This window comes from Hypomesus transpacificus, chromosome 13 (assembly GCF_021917145.1).
Source record: "Hypomesus transpacificus isolate Combined female chromosome 13, fHypTra1, whole genome shotgun sequence".
Classification (NCBI taxonomy): Eukaryota; Metazoa; Chordata; class Actinopteri; order Osmeriformes; family Osmeridae; genus Hypomesus; species Hypomesus transpacificus.
In genome coordinates this window covers 7784694-7796989 of record NC_061072.1, presented here as the reverse complement: position 1 = coordinate 7796989, position 12296 = coordinate 7784694, and the positions used below count along the sequence as shown (strand labels likewise).

At 42.1% G+C, this 12296-nt stretch overlaps 1 protein-coding gene across 1 annotated transcript; it reads left to right on the top strand.

The window, feature by feature from the left end:
* Positions 1-9670: 9670 nt before the first annotated feature.
* On the top strand, positions 9671-12084 carry LOC124475258 (zinc finger protein 503-like). The gene is made up of 2 exons (XM_047031720.1): positions 9671-10173; positions 10500-12084. The coding sequence occupies exons 1-2, from the start codon at positions 9922-9924 to the stop codon at positions 11931-11933; spliced, it is 1686 nt and encodes a 561-aa protein (XP_046887676.1). The 5' UTR covers positions 9671-9921; the 3' UTR covers positions 11934-12084.
* Positions 12085-12296: the final 212 nt, after the last annotated feature.

The window sequence follows — 12296 nt, the reverse complement described above, 5'->3', positions numbered from 1 at the left end:
TCCCGGATTCGTTAAGAAGCTCTTAACGCTAAGAGCGTCTTAAGAACATTCTAAGTGCGCTCTACAACGCTCTTGGAACGTTCTTAAGAAGATCTTAGCGTTAAGAGCTTCTTAACGAATCTGGGGAACCTGGCCTATTGTGGTGAGACATCTTTCCTAAGGATTTCAAAGCTTTGTGTTTCTGATCACAACCATTAAAATATTATCTAAAGCCATGATTTGACTCACACATTGACTTTGAAGTACAAGAACCTTAGGATGTATAACATTATAAATTAGATAAATTCACATTATATCTGTGTGCCAAAAACAGAGTAATAAGTCTTTGAAAAACTAGAACTGTTCAAATGTGTTGGCGCATCTAAAATCTCTGTCAATCCTGTTGTCAAAAAAAAGGTTACATGACAAACCATGCAGAGCAATAAAACTTATTGTGGGGAATTTGAAGAACTGCTTTAGGGAGCTGTGTGAGCAAGCACAAGATATCCTGTCATGCTGGAGCATCTGAATAACTAGCATGACTCTCATGCAGATGGTCACAGGATGTGACCAGCTCACATCGGCTGTTCCCATCAATCTACTAGTAAATAGCTCCACTGACACCCTTGCCATTCTCTCTTTCCAAGGCTTCTGACTCGACCACCGCCATCTTGTAAACCTCAAACGGGGAATGAGGTAAGGTGGAGGGTGGGTGGAACTAGAGGGTAGTAAGCCATCGGCTTACTACCAAAAAAAAATGATCTTGTTTCAATGTTACGCAGCTTACGTAACCTATACATCCTCCCGGAACTTTTGACCCATTTCTGGCAGAGCCATGAGTCTTCTTGATATCGTTCCTTTGAAATCTTAATGTCCAACTGCCCTTCTCCCTTGCCCCTGGTCACAGCTAAATCAGATACAACTACTGTCCAAAGGCAGGGATGACAGATAGATTAATCTTCCCTTCATGAGTTTACATCTCTGGCATCTGGACTGCTGATCTGGCCCTAACAAGCACTGAGGTCTCGGCTTGCTGTCTTTTAAAGTTGATGTGTTCGTGGCTGGAGATGAATTACACTGTCATAGGAATCTATTTATACAGCAGTTAGAAGGGTGTGCCACCAGAACCAGGACATGGTGGTTCCACAAGGCCGGCAGCATCTGTTAAAGCAAGTCTACCACTGTCAGGACTGATGGACTAAAGTACATACCAGGTAGGTAGCTACCATCTCCTGATACCATCTGCAATGACAGTATTTGATATATTCATCAGCAGCAATCTCAAAGTATACATATGCATAAGAATCCAGACACCAAACACAAAATTTTAATCTCTGAGGCACTAAATTCATCATGGATCCCTTGATTTCCGTATGTGTATCAATTAAACACTAAAGGGCAACACCAACAGAAATGAATGGATTCATCCTTGTTTAATTAACAGGTTTACAAATTATAGTCGATGACAGCTGGGAAATGTTTGAAGAGGGATTGAAAGACAAGACCACCAGGACTGAGGTCTTCGAGCATGTCATTGTGGGTCCACCCCCCTCACTAACTAACACTCATCTCCAGCACAGGAACACCCTTGTCACCATCCTCCACTGCCTCCCTGACAAAAGCCACTTTGAAGTCATGCTCCCCTGCATTCGTGCCTCTGTTACCCAGCAAGCAGGTAACACTTCAACCATTCTTTTACGGGAGCACTGTGGCCCTTTTTCTCTTTCTCGTGTCTAATAACTAATCTGGTGGCGCTAGTCTTGAATGATGATAATATGACTGAGCTTTGAGCCCCCTCTTTTATATTCCAACGCCCCGAGAACCCTCTATGGGGTTTTAAAACTTCAAACAGTACCTCATGAAAAAGTCAGGAGGTGTCAGACTCGTGTCCCTCCCCAGCGCCACCCTCCCGCCCTCCTGCCCCCCCGCCCTCCTGCCCCCCACCCCGCCGGCTTGCCAACACCAAAGGCCAGAATAGATTTTGTCTGAAGCAGGACAGGCTCCTCCCCCTTCAGGGATCACCCGCCTCACCCCCGCCTTTGGCTCCACTCCGGTGCTCCTGCCAGAACTCACACAAGCCGCCGGAGATAGCTAGCTAGTCCAAAAACGTAAACACAACCACGTCTCTTCAAGATGGAACATTTCCAAATAAGTTTGACTTGGCGTTTTATCTAAAAAGGATGTATATTCCACGGTGTGCGCTCCTGTGTGGGGAACATCAAAGCAAGCCGTAAATGGTCACGGTTAACATTGCTTTAATTCCGGGAGGATGATCCTTGTGTATGAGCTAATAAAGAAAGGTTTATGAGAAACTCAAACACAGATTACCTGTAATAAGGGCACAGGCCTACAACTGAAGCTGAGCTTTAAACTTAGTCCTGCGGTACCAAAAATGCAGTTCACAGGGTCATAGAAAAGCCAACCAAGATAAAATCTGAGGTACCTTGCTTGTATCCTGATCCATATACAATCCCCTTTATATTAAACATTCTTTCTTGTCCATATACTTAAGCAATGACAGTGAATCCCTGTCATAGATTGCACTTTTTCAGACATTCCTTATTATTTTGTTCCCTATTCGAACATCCCTCCAAAAGAACAACACAAATATGTGGGGATCCTCTATATGCCCCGGACGACGTGGACGCCATGGCGACGGAAACGTACGCGGGGATAAGATTCTAGCCAGGTAGGATTTTTAGCCAGGTAGGTCTGTTTGCCTTACCTGCCAGGAGCAGAAAGCCCATCTTATGCCATCATTTCACAGTACACAAAACACCCTTGTAACCATAGGTTGCCTATGAAAACACATCATAGAGTGATGAAAAAGTTCAGAATGGAACATAAGGGTTTAACTGGGTGTTTAAGTAGTCAATTATGTACAGAAACCACATTTGAGTTCTCGTTATAAAGTCATTATTAAGTATTAAAACACTGCCTTATAAAGCAGAAGCATATAATAGCCTCTTTGTTTCCATCTTGAGGAAATGGCAATAATGGATTTTCGGTCAAAATGTTCCAAACTACTGAGATTCAAGCTTCAGTTTCTATGACTTCTAGTTGGCCTTCTGACAGTTTTGACAATCATTTCCCACGGACAAGCGGTGGTATTTACAGTATAAACATTTCTATTAAACCACATATGAAGCAAAGGGTGTACCAGCCCAAATAGGATAAAACAAAATAACTGGACTTGAAAATGGCAGAGATTGTGAGGTTAACTTCCATGTTGGAAACTGGCTTCCTGGCTCCCTTGGTGACTACCATTGGCTGGGTGTCAACCTTCCTGTCTAATGGACAGCCACAAAGCTGACAGGCAGTAAATCATTGGGACTATAGAAGGCCATTAGTGCAGCTATACACAATAAAAAACGGTAATGGTCTCATAAACCCAGCCGCACTACACAAGAGACATTCTGATGTTACTTAGCACGCTCTGACAGAGCCGTGGATGAAATAGAGAAAACAATTTCCATCATTCCACGCGGTCCTTTACATGATTATCAATGTCTTGTTCTGTAAATGAGAGCTTGGGGCTTGAGTGTTGAGACAGTGCATGTAATCTATAACGAGTCACCTGTTTGTGAAGAAGTCAAAATGAATCACGCACTACAGACAGCCCATTGATTAGCTGAGAGCTAGTCATAAATGAGAAATTAGTGTCAAAGTATCAAGTGAATTGCATACAATCGTCTGCTCAAAAGCCCACAGAGTCTGATATTTATAGTCTGCTACCTATATACTGCTATTTGATTTTACATATCGTCAATAACATTGTTTACGTACGTTCTAATGACAGGAATATGATACTTCAGTCATCAAAAGCATGAATATTTACGTTTCCCCTATTAGCAATATAACATCAAAACAAAAATCTGTAATTTAAAACAGATAATTCAGCTTGAAGGATAATGAGCTCAAAGGAAAACGGTCCTGATTATGCAAAGAAATATCACCTTTAATTGGACCTGAATGATCTGAGCAAAAAATTAAAATGTCTTCTAGTTAAACCTACAGGATGACTTGACACATTTCAAAATGGTATCCATAACATTTCAACTGACATTTTAGCTTCACTGAATGACAGGTTTCCCTCTGTTCGTTGTCACTTCCTTCCTCCAGACAGACTGCAGTCTCCTGCTGCTCTCTGCCAATAATAGCTGTTTAAAAAACAAGGCAACACTTCTTAGCACTAATATAAAGGCGGTGGCTTGTGTGAGGGACACTCATTTAAAGTCTCCTTTTAACACTTACGACTTAAGAAGCAGCGTCACAAATATGTGATTCTAACGTTCCCATTTCATATTTTCCGAAAGACAAAAATTGTGCGACAAAAGCTTTAGCAGGGTTTCCCGCTGCACTTTGCAGTTAAGGCGGCCGCCTTAACAACACACGCCTGCCACCTTGACTACGTTGTCAAAAAATAATAATATTAAATAGGGATATTCGTCGTGTTTCCGCCAGTTTTCTCCCTTTGATTCAAATGGCAGTCTCCCTTCTCTAGAGAACTTTGTATTTGGAGGAGAACCCCCCACCAACCCACCCCCCCCACCAACCCCCCCTCCCCCCCACCAACCCCCCCTCCCCCCCACCCCCACCTTGACTAACACATTTTCTGCGGGAAACCCTGTTTAGTATGGCTTCAGAATGTACTAATTAGAAGGCTAACAAGTAACACTAATGGTAGTAGCATTGCTACGAGAATCAAGCTAGGTAACTTAGCCCAGCAGCTAACTAAAGCTAGCTACTGTTTCAGAAAAATAACTCACTCGGCTAAGAAACAACTGAGGTAATGTACATGAGAGGACAGGTGAGGCTACAGTATAATAATACGGGCTTTCGATCGGAATACAGCTGACACATCTAGTAGGTCACAGACCCGTGAGGTTTTATTTTATTCAACACTTCAGTCATACCTCTTACTTTGTCTTGTTCTGTTTCCATCAGGACAGTAACATCTCGTTTTGATAGCCTGGGGACACCTGAAGCACTTTCATTTAATATGCAAGAGAGCTTACTTAAAATGCAAGATGACAGGGGGATGCAGGTTCTTTATACCTCACTTTATCAGCAAAATATATTGAGAATATTTGTTACAGCTTTTTCCAACTGTCCTAGTTTAATAAATAGTCTTATCAGTAACAAAAAAAATGATAGTCAAAGGCTAGTGTCGATAGTTCAAAGTGTTGGCTAATATGACCCCTGACCAAGGTACGTGATGCAAGGGAGAAAAATGGAGCCAAGACTTGCTGCTAGCGTTCAAGCCTTCCATCTGTCATGAATACCTTGCATGCCTGTCTCTTCCATGTGGGCTCTAATACCAGAGTGAAGCTTTCCTCCCGGTTATCCCTAATCCTGGATGTGAAATGTGACAAGATCATTCTTTAGAACTACTTTAGGCTGAATAATCTGCCTATCAGAGACATTCATCCCAACCTGCACACTCCTTCCAGTGTCACAACATGCTTCCTGTTCATTTGCAGTCCAGCTTTACCACATAAATTAAAATCTTGATGAGTAAATATGAGGATCTGTGAACGAGGCAGTACTGGATCTCCTTCATGTTCCTCGGTGGACCCCAGTGCAGACGAGAGGGTGGTCTGACACCGCATCTTATGGAGAGGCATGCGACTACGCTTCCAACACAGTTTACAGTTGCTCTTGCACTAGCACACATTACAAAAAAAGTGTAATCAAATTCATTAATCATCAATTATGGCAATCAAATTCCAAGTCCTTGGAGACCTTGAGAAGGCCGTCTCGAACCAACCAGTGCCATGCTTTGATGTCATTAAAGGAGAGCCTGATTCCATTTCCTTATCTCCTAAGGCTATTAGGGAGAGGAGATAGGTCTTATAAGCTTCCTGAAGTTTCCACAAAGTTCTGAGAGCAGTAATATGGCAGCTGTCGCATTCAGATGCAGCAACTGTGCAAGCCATTGGTTCCAGTGCTAAGAGGGAAGGAAGGTGAAGTCAACTTCACTCGGCAGCATGACTGCAGCATGCCAAGTTCCTCACCCACCTGGTGGCAAGTGGACGACAGCGTAATCTCCATAGGCTTTCCTACGTAGCGCCAAAAGCTTTTACGACCACAGCTTTAGCTAATTGATGAGACACTCTGAAAAAGACCCTTCACAGGTGTGATGTGGGTTTCACCTCAACTTTTCTAACTCTGTTAAAGTCATGCTACACCTCTGTCTTATCGCGAGAGTGAGTCTCGCTTAATATCAGCTTGGTGGTGAGTTTTTCCAAGTCATATCAAGGCAATTTTGCAAAGGGGGGTAGGTGGGGTACATGTCACACTGCAGTTAAGGTGAATGGAATGGGTATGGCTTCTAAGTATATCTTGTCCTAAAAGGATGGACTAATATATGTAATACCTCCTGACACACACTCCCAAGCATTTCCCTGACAGCTTCTGCAAGTTTTTTTGCTAAGAAGAAAGCTGTCTAGTTCCTTGTCATTTCAGCTGAAAGCCATCTCTCAACTCAGAATCTAATTCCCATACTTAAAGACAGTGATGCCTACCACATAGTGCATTAACATGCCATCAAGACCATCAGAGCAATTTCTGCCTGCCAGTCAGCCTCGGGAACATTGGAAAGAGAGATTTACATAGTGAAGGGGTTCTTGTAAAGACTGGATGCAACAATCTGAATCCGATGTTCACTCAACACCATTTACCTGGTTTTTGTGCGTAGGATTATGCCGCTAGATAATACACAGTAGGATTACTTCTCCATACCATCCATTAACTTCTGTTTTCCATCTAATGCAAAATGACTTCTAAAATCACTTGCTTTTGATTCTTACAAAAAGACTGACAGAACTCGACATCAAATGTGGTCCCATAATCCAGACATTTGGTCAAAACTATACCATCCCGTATATACGTTCAACAAAAGACTTATAGTAACAGAAAAGTATAATGCTATGCTCGTGCAAGAGACACCAGTTAGTTATGGCTGTTAATTTTCTGATAAGCGTACCATTCTGCGTGGCACACACAAGCCGTGCTTAATCATTATTAATGTGACAGCCTTCAGCGCAAAGCAAATCAATTAAACAGTGGCAAGCGCCATCCCACCCGATATGAGGCCTTTTAAGGGCGTTTTCCTGCGACAGAGAGTGCCTCTTCACTACACCTGACAGGTCAAGAAAGGTATGAAACAATAGCACCTTCTAACCATCATCTTCCCTTTTTACCTGTCAGATCAAGTCTGGCTCTCTCTCTGCCGGAGTGACATGCCCTGTACAGGCTGCCACAAGGTGAATTTTCATGTCATGTCGGTGAAATTTCTTATTCCATTTACTCCGCATTACAATGTCACATTTATCGATCAAATGCGTTCACACAAAACCAGAAGGGACTCACAGCTGCTTTTTGTGGAGTTTTTTTTTTTTGTACATCCTTCCACAAACTAACACCAACATTAAAGTGCAGGGCACTTAATGCATGCATTTGTGAGTCTGAAATTCTGAGTGGTGGTTAGTTGTGATACACCATCATGCTGATTGCAGGGTTAAACTGCAACAGGAATGTATTCCATGTGTTTCAGTGTCCTCTAGTTTTATTGTAACCATATTTTGTAGGGAATAGGGACAAAATTAGAAATGAAAATGAACCAAACTAATTGGCAGATGTATTTTTTGCCAGTGTTTTGGATTTCCACAGTTGATATTATGAAACTGCGTTGAAATAAGTTATAATTACTGGCCATATCATTGTCTGGGGAAAATCTATTCAAATGAGATAGCATTCAATGCATCGGACATAGCAAAATAAGAAAGTTACCCAACAATAAATACATTTAATATAAGGCCTAGTAACGTGTATGCATACTGTGCGTGATTGCAGAGGGACATGCCAACCACAGAGCATAAACATGCTCTGGGTCATACAACACTGACTACAGTCATAACAATAGCACCTGTCAGAGTGGATTTACATATCTACTTACCTACATTGTTAATCATTGATTGTTAGAATGAAAGCAAAGGGAATTTGCCTACATTGATTAAGTTAACAAAGAAGGCCATGTGTTTACCTCCCTTATAATATATATATATATATATATATTTATTTGGTCCCTAATGCGTCCAGCAGAAAATCGAGAAAGAATTGTGGTTCCAAATGTTCACTCAACTATGTAGTTATATTAACAGTTCATTTCAGAATAATTAGCAAACACGCACAAATGGAAAATGAAAGGTGCTCATTAACTGCAGCTACGTGTGATTTAGAATCAATGAATTCCAAGTGATACGTTTTAAATACAATCAGGTTTAAAATTATTTGACAGAAAATGCAACGTTCTTGTCTTAGTCATTCAAAAAGTTCCTCTTGCAGCTTTCAGCAACTGGTGAAAGTTATCCGTTACTCAAGCTGCGCTGTAAATAAACATATTTGCATGTAGAGAGTGATTCATTAACACGTCACCTTGAAATATGGTAGGGATTTCAAACTTTCTATTTAAATGTCTTGAATTATGGCAACGAAAAAATGTGTTCCCATTTAAGGATAATGCCGAGTATTTGGTGTCTGGTGCAATGGGCCATCCATCACGTGCACAATAAAAGGAGTTTTTTCCTGACGTTAGAAATTTATGGTCGCCCTTCTATGCCCTAATAACTCAAGCTCCTTGTCATTGCCTGACAGCCGTTGCTGAAAACAGCACCTCTGTTATCAATCACGAAATATCTCTGCACATGTTAACTTTTCTCTGATCAGCAAGATACTTAAATACGTTTTGTCTATGATGTAGATTTTGAGTTTTGATTTAAGAATATAGGTCGAACTGACATTTACGATTCTGTGGGGTTGGTATAATGACAAGAGTAGCCCTATAACATATAGGGCTACGAGGATTGACTGCGAGATTAATTATGAATATATAGTAAATAAGTGTAACTCATTCCCCTTGTACCGAAGGTCAGTAAGATAATAATTTCTTAGTTAGAGCTTTCCGTTTTGTTAAACACTTACCAAAAAAGGTTGATTTAAAATACAATTATGTGAGTGATCACGCAAAAATAAACGAAGTCTGACTTCAACCAACTCTGAAATAAACCGACTCTTAGATAGGCTACTTTATGGATTTATTGTATGGTCCGACACGTCCTTCCCCTTTCTAACTGCAGCGACTGCAGAAGAACTGAGTCCATTAGGTACAAATGACAGAAGTTAGAGTATGATTGAGAGGGGAATAAATTGAAGTCACTATTGTGCAGTAGAAGAGCTGATGTATACACGTGTTTAAAAGGAAATTAAAAACGACAAGAGATGTTATGTTAGCTAATGTTTATTTTGTGTTTGACGTTATATTTGACATGTAGCCTAAGTAAAGACTACAGTAAGCTAGACTTCATTTTCATCTTAGAGGACTTTTGACTAAATCGATATTAAATTCATACCGATGTGCCGTCAGTGAAACATCGATGTACTTATCCCCCTAAAAAAACCTTCCGTGTCTCTCCAAAACCATGTTAAGACATTATTGTGTCTGCGAAAATAAAGCTGATAAAGTATCCTTATGCGAATGTTGATATAAAAAAACAAAAATAAAATGCACGCCGTCTAAGGAATAACGTCACATTCCCTTGACCCTCCAATCACCTCAAGGTCTCATTTGATTGGAAGGCGGCAAAGGCTCTAATCTCAGGACTAATTCAGCTGCTGCTAAGGGGAGTGTGTTTTTGTACTACACCCGACGTGGAGAGCGAGCGCAGGGAAATACAGCCACTCTCTCAACAGCACCACGAGGATGAAGCCGTGCAGTCTCAACTCCGATATGTGCGGATTTTGCTCAAGCCATCACCAGCTCTGTTAAGGAATTAACTAACATTATTTATTAATCGTGTTCATAAGAGCGGTGCTATCAAGATATACTTCGACTCCTTGTCTACAAATGTATTTTTCTTCTATTTCGATGAGAATTGGGTCATGATCACATCGCCCACGGTCTCTGTCCTGAGAAATAGCACCAATCCTGTGTGGGAGAGCACCTCGTCGGCAGAGAAGGGCGCAGCTAAAATCAACAAGCCGTTTCACCACCCAGTCTCTCCTGCAGACCCATTACGGCAAGCTAATCGTCTTCCCATAAAGATTTTGAAAATGCTCACCACACGGGGAGGACACATTTTGCATCCGGAATATCTTCAACCTTTACCATCAACCCCTATCAGTCCCATTGAGGTAAGAACGGGGCGCAGAAAGGAAGACTGAGGATTTTACAATAATTATTGTTTGTTTGTTAAATAATATAGTAAGATTACTTTCTCTATACGGGTTGTTTCTGTTATCACTTCGGATATGATCTGTAAGTTGTACTTGAGATATGCAGGTTTTAAGATGGGCTAGGCGCAGTGCGTAAAGCGCGATGCGTATTTTGGCCAAACACAGACCTTTTAGCTAAATGCCTTTACATGAAGTTATAGATGCAACATGCCTTCATAACAAATACTACATATCTAACAAATGTTAAGTATCCAATAATAATTTGGATCTGTCTTGTTTTACAGCTGGATGCAAAGAAAAGTCCGTTGGCTCTTTTGGCACAAACGTGTTCTCAAATTGGTAAACCTGATCCTCCGTCTTCCTCCAAATTATCATCAGTAACCTCTGGATCTAACGACAAGGAGACAAAGTCAGGACCACTGAAAATGAGTGACATTGGAGTTGAAGACAAATCTAGCTTCAAACCCTACTCTAAATCATCCGAGAAGAAAGACTCGTCCAGCAGCGGAGATAAATCTAGTTTCCGAGTGCCTAGCGCCACCTGCCAGCCATTCACCCCAAGGACAGGCAGCCCGAGTTCCATTACCTCCGTATCTCCTTTGCCGTCAGAGGGCAAATCGGGAGACAAGGAGGAAAAGAAGGAGTCTGAGAATGGTAATAAAAGCAGTACAACGGAGAGCAACAGTCACAGTAGGATAAACGGCGGCTGTGGAGGGATTAACGTCGACGTTAACCAACACCAGGACGCCACATCTGGATCAAAGGCTATCACGTCAGACTCCACGTCTGTCACCTCGGCATCCTCCATGCTCGGGTCAGGGCTGGTCGCCCCCGTTTCACCCTACAAACCCGGTCACACAGTTTTCCCGCTTCCCCCCGCTGGTATGTCATACCATGGAAGTTTAGCAGGCGCATACGGAGGCTATCATCAGCCCTTTCTCCCTCATGGAATGACTTTAGATCCGACGAAATCTAGCAGTCAGTTATTAAGTGCACAATTTGCTGCTGCTAATTCACTTGGATGCAGTAAGGCTGGAACAAGCCCCATGGCCGGTGCATCACCGCCGTCTTTAATGTCTGCTAGTCTTTGCCGAGACCCATATTGCCTAAGTTACCACTGCGCAAGCCATTTATCCGGTGCACCCAGTGCCAATTGTTCGCATGACTCGGCGGCTGCCGCTGCAGCCGCCTCGGCTCTGAAGTCTGGATACCAACTCATGTACCCTACGCACCATTTACACGGCGTGCACTCTCCGCCATCTTTCACCGGACATCCGTTGTACCCGTATGGTTTTATGATCCCAAACGACCCTATGCCACATGTCTGTAACTGGGTTTCAGCCAATGGACCTTGTGACAAGCGTTTTTCTTCCTCTGAAGAACTTCTCAATCACTTGCGGACTCACACTGCTTTTGCAGGGACGGAGAAGTTGATATCAGGATACCCGGGTTCATCATCTCTGGCCAATGCAGCTGCGGCAGCCATGGCTTGTCATATGCACATGCCCCCCAATGGGGCTCCTGGTAGCCCCGGAACGCTGACACTCAGAAGCCCGCACCACCCACTAGGACTGAGCTCTCGCTATCACCCATACTCAAAGAGCCCCTTGCCCACTGGCGCACCCGTGCCGGTCCCCGCAGCCACAGGTTCATATTATTCTCCATACGCTTTGTATGGGCAGAGACTCACCACGGCAGCTGCGTTAGGATATCAGTAGATGAGAAATTATACGTGCATTTATAAAGAAGATTTTAAGCCTAATGAGTTTTATAATGGTTGTAATTCATGCAGGACGGGATCCATGTGGGCTCAATGTATTTATTTGCGATAGCTCCAAGCGTGATAAAAATAAAATAATTATAATATAATTTGCAAAAGGCTCAAAGTGCATTATTTCACAATTTAGATCGAAATGAACAATGCTGTTAAAGCATGAATGTATATTCTTTGCTGACTATAAACTGTAGGCTTCTAGTTATATTTTTGTATAGAAAGTTTTTTATTCTGATGTTATATTTGGGAGTGGTCTAAATATTTTGATAATACAAATCTTTCCATATGATCTTGCCCATGGAACTGT